The following is a 4,547-nucleotide window of genomic DNA, read 5'->3' as shown; positions in this document are numbered from 1 at the left end:
ACCCAGATACTTGGGACGCTAGGAAATGTGCTTACTCAATGAGATGCGCCGCTGCCTGGCTGTAGTCCCCCCTCGCCGCGTCAATTTTTCCAAGGTGATGCTGGGAATCAACTGCAACCAGCGAACACATGGCAGCGCGAAATGGCTTCATTGAGTCAAGTCAGACAATAAGCATGCTTGGACAAGCGGTATAGCAGTACTTCCCCTACTAAGAGACCTCCACGAAGTAGCGGCTCGGCAAGCGGGAGGAAAGAGCAGGACGCTGCGATTGTGCTTTCTGACGGCAGGGAATCCTTTTGGTGCCTTTCCGAAATTGATACGGGTTTCTTTGTGGCCTTGCTCTCTCGGGTAGCCGGGAACGACTGGAGAGAACATATACTCCAGAGGAGTGTGCTACGGTGCACGAGCACAGCTCAGGAGCATCTGTACTAGACTAGCTGCTATTAGTATGAATCTCCTTTTTTATCAGGTTGTTATCTTCGTGGGAAGCCCGAGGTGCTCTCTTTCCAAGCCCGCATCGTAGCTGAAGGATTCAAACCTGAGAGCATGTCGCATTCACCCTGCTGGCTGAGGTGGACGAGGTGTGCTTCTTCTACTCCAAACAAACAGCAGCGTCGATAATCAACTTACAATCCGCGAAGAGAGTGGCTCTACGCGTCGCTGGCTTGGGTGCTCGGCCTCCCCGGCTTGGTCTGGATGTTCGACTAAACGACGTGGAGCTCCCACTAGCTGGCCGAGGACCGCTTCTTTTCAGCGCTGCGCTTGCAATGGACAGCACAACACATGGAAGGTGAAAGCACAGGCTATCTGGTGAGTACACAGAGCCGCCTGCATTTCGTCATTCCTCGTCTGCAACTTGGGCAACAGCGGAGACTCACTCTTGCACACACGGGACGGAAGCCGAACGGAAAGCACATCCATCTCGAAAGGGGTGTATCCCTACTCTCAATCCCGGTTTCATGGCTACCTGCTTTGTGGTCAAGGGTTTCTACCTCCTTACCAGGTGAGGATGTTACTGGTGGCGACAGATACAGCGAAGGGCTGCTTGCAGCGCTTGGCTTCTTGCTGGCGGAGTGAGCCAGAGGAGAACGGCTATTACTTTGTCCCGGAGTGCGAGTCACTTCCATGCAGTCTTCAACATCTGAGTTCTGCTCCTCTGCCCCTCTGTTTTGACCGGGGGTGGTCAAGCCAGCAGCTGGGGGCACGCGGACATTGGCATACCGTGCTGCCTCAGCTTCTCGCTCGTCGTCGGTGGTGCCTTCTCTCTCTGCTTTTTCAGCTGCGTCGCAGTCTGAGCGGCTTCCTCCACTAGATGAGCCACGAGAGGAGCCAGGGTCAAGCGGAGAAGGGCACTTAGCTGAGGAAGTGACGGAGGGGCCCGGTGGAGGAATAAGAGCAGGAGGGAGAGGAAACGGCTCGAGAAAGCCACGAGGTAAATCTGGGAAAGGCGAATCAGCGACACTAGCGGTTCTTTGTCTCTCGACGCACTTTCGGAACTCCTCTACAGTCTCGGCGTGATATTCCAAACCCCGGCGAGAGGCTACGAGGTCCCTGCGCGACATCAAGCACGTGGGGAGCACATATTCAAGATAAGTCGCATTCAGCAAACTCGCGGATGTGTGAATATTTCTACGGACGCTTTCACAAGAACTGGTGGAGTAGACGTTTCTGACGCCACGTGTACCATTACCCGTGGTGTTACCCATTGTGTCTCTCCTGAGAGGGCTTCCTATGAAATGACTATGAGCTATGGTTTGTTTCTGGGACGGACGCAGTCAGCCACCCGGTAGCAGATGAGATTAGTGCAGACGAGGGGGACACGCTAACAGCGACTCTCCAGTCGTAAGAATGCATACATTCCACACACCTACAGAAGATCATAATGTCGCGGGCCTTCGAGGAGTAGCACCGCGAAAGTGTCGGTGTGAGGTTTTGCCACTACACTAGCTGTCTAGTACTCCAAGGTACGCTGCAAGCATGCTCCGTGTGCTGCGTGGACAAGGAGCCGCTCGCCACTCGAGGTGACTCGAGCTGTCTGAGGCGAACAGACTCGCATGCTTGGTGAACCGACAGCGGCGCTTGCCCTCCACTCTCTTTTTGCGGATTCAGCCAAGTGCTCAGCCGATACCCCGCTGGTTATACGCATTATATGCACACGGAAGCACGTGTCGAAGTACGCGAATAGATGTTCATGCAGACTGTTGCATACCCGCAGCTAGTACGGATGGGAAACGCAGAGTACGCCCTTGTAACCGTATGTACCTGCTTGCAGACTCAGAGAGGACCGTTCATGCATCAGTCGAGCCGAGCGACCGAGGTCATCGCTCATGTGCTTCTCAGCTCACCCGGCTGGGAAAGTAGTCAATGCGAGATCTCCGACCGCCAAGCTGTGACCGAAGACATTCCGGCTCTTCGCGGCAATTTTCGCGGCAGCCTGGTAATGGAATGCTGCGTCTGCTGGCTTTCCTGAGTGGGCAGTTGGGGCGGCATGTCCAGGACAGATACACATGAGCACGAAGGACTTAGTGGCGCGAGGGAGGAACAAGCACTCAGGCACGGCAAAAGAGAATGCGGTAAACGTTGACTCAAGGCTGACGCCCCAGGCTCCCTGGCATGGACAGAACGGCACAAAGCCCCACGCACGTAAGGAAAGGCGGAGGTTGGCTAGCCCTCTATCCACAACCATAAACTGCGGATGGCGGCATCACACCGGAGAGAGGAAAGACAAGAGTGCGCGCAGTCCGAGAGACGGACTGTATCCTTGTGCGGGGCGGAGAAAGCACATCCCTTGGGTGGCTGGATACTTGTTGAGAATTCGAGGAAAGAAACTGTTAATGCGTAGTAGATTCCCGCCAAACGAGCACGTCGGCCTAGCAGGAGACATACAATGCCCTCACGCGCTTCAGGAGATACACGAAATCCGTTCTGAGTGGCATACCGAGTTTGTTGTAAGCCAGCCCAAGATTCATATGAGTCACGTATGATCCTAAACGCAGAGCAAAGCAAGAGAGCGAGACAGCGGTGAAATTGGGAGAGGTAACGAGACCATTAAGGCTGCGGTAGTGCTGGTGACACATGAAGAGTTAGTGCCGTGTGTTGACGCGGCCTGGCGAGGAACGATGTTCCGGATGGCGAAGAAGTAGCCACACGGATAGAGGGCGAGACAAGTGTCTCGTGCCGCTGCTGTGCAGAGCCGTCATTACGGCAGCAGCAAATAGTCTGTGGCAGTCAACTGTGGTTCGCCCGAACGCTGACAGCCGGAGAGTCAGACTAAGGAACTGAAGGCTGAGCCTTTGAGACAAGTTTCCTTTGCCACCCCTTGAAGAAGCAGGCAGGCTTAACTTGTGGGCCATTGCATAACTCTGTGGCCAACTGAAAAAAAGCAATGGTTTCGCCCGATGAGACGGCACCGGAGAGAACAGTGCTTCTAGGTGAGAGGGGTACCTCCGAGACTCCACAAGTAATAGGGGGCAGTCTCCGGCGTAACTCCACCGAGACGCTAAGCCGAACGCCTTCCACACGAACAACTGTGGCTGCTACTACTGTGCGGAAGAGAGGGTTGTCTTTCAGCTAAAAGAGGGCTCAGATTACCGAAAAGAGTCGCTGCAGTCAGACAATGCAGGAAACGTAGAGACTCCGCCGCCGCTATCAGCGAAGCTGCAGAGATCCCGTTATCTATGTGTAAAGATGACTGCCCTCTCGGAGCAACAGAGTGTGCCAGCCTCGTATGTTATGCATCGGGACGCCTAGTCGGCGTCCTGCTACGCCGTTCACCAGGAGCTGGGTATTTTACTGAAAGTGCCAGACCTGGGGAAGACTGGGTATAGCCAGGGCTTCGCCGACTTACCACCGCAGTTGGTCCTGCCTCCTTATGCGACACATCCCCCCATGCCCCTCAAAGCGACAAATTCTTTCAACGCATGTTACACAACTCCAGGCTTTGTTCGGACGGTTCGTGCCCGCACAGCCAGGATACTGTCTACAATAGCCGACAAAGAGAAATGCCGGAAAGGCGAAGCTGGGTGGTGTGCCCGTACGACCTTCATCCCTGGTCAGTATGTATCACCCTTCAGAGCGGGCGCTCCTCGCTATGTCTCAAGTCTGTACACACGGACCTTCTTTGGTGCTAAGCTCAAGTTGCTTTTTGTGTTGGGCAACAGCCAAGTCGTACTTCTCGCAGCGCATGTAGTCGATCGCCAAGCTGAAAATTGTTTGTCACAGCACAAGCGAAGAAGACTTACGCGGTTGAAGGCCAAACGGCTGCTCTCACGTATGGCTGATGCGCTCTGAACTGCAGAACTACACGGTGAAATAGATTACAGTTATTGCCAGCTGCTTGACCAGAAAGCAAGGAAGGACGGCATGTTTTACGCTGTCCAAAAAGAACCGCACAGCTCGACTGGGGCGTTCAAGAGATCTACACGAAGGCGAATACAGATGCTCACATTCAGAAAGGACTGCAGCCAGCTGCTTTCCAGACCGGCTGCCGACACTTCTTCGGCGGCAATTTGAGAAAACACTGATTCTGCAAGGGTTCTTCTGGGACT

At 54.3% G+C, this 4,547-nt stretch overlaps 3 protein-coding genes across 3 annotated transcripts in view; 2 read left to right on the top strand and 1 right to left on the bottom strand.

Annotated features, from left to right (window-relative positions):
- The window catches only part of CSUI_006818 (uncharacterized protein), a gene marked incomplete at its 5' end in the record, with an annotated part of 1,375 nt that extends 801 nt beyond the window's left edge, over window positions 1-574 (top strand). The window contains one exon of the mRNA XM_068066970.1: window positions 470-574. Coding sequence (XP_067921055.1) covers window positions 470-523 — 54 coding nt within the window. The remainder of the gene's footprint in view (window positions 1-469) is intronic.
- The window catches only part of CSUI_006816 (major facilitator family protein), a 10,732-nt gene that overhangs the window by 4,407 nt on the left and 1,778 nt on the right, over window positions 1-4,547 (bottom strand). The window contains exons 3-5 of the mRNA XM_068066968.1: window positions 1,001-1,551; window positions 631-756; window positions 36-111 (exon numbers count right to left, since the gene is read on the bottom strand). The gene's annotated coding sequence lies outside the window, so the exon portion shown is untranslated. The remainder of the gene's footprint in view (window positions 1-35; window positions 112-630; window positions 757-1,000; window positions 1,552-4,547) is intronic.
- Window positions 784-2,394, top strand: CSUI_006817 (uncharacterized protein; the record flags this gene model as incomplete). Its single annotated transcript, XM_068066969.1, has 3 exons — window positions 784-790; window positions 1,280-1,432; window positions 2,273-2,394. The coding sequence occupies 3 exons, from the start codon at window positions 784-786 to the stop codon at window positions 2,359-2,361; spliced, it is 249 nt and encodes an 82-aa protein (XP_067921054.1). The 3' UTR covers window positions 2,362-2,394.

The sequence above is a fragment of the Cystoisospora suis genome (assembly GCF_002600585.1).
Source record: "Cystoisospora suis strain Wien I chromosome Unknown contig_3510, whole genome shotgun sequence".
NCBI lineage: Eukaryota > Apicomplexa > Conoidasida > Eucoccidiorida > Sarcocystidae > Cystoisospora > Cystoisospora suis.
This window is presented reverse-complemented; position numbering and strand designations above follow the sequence as displayed.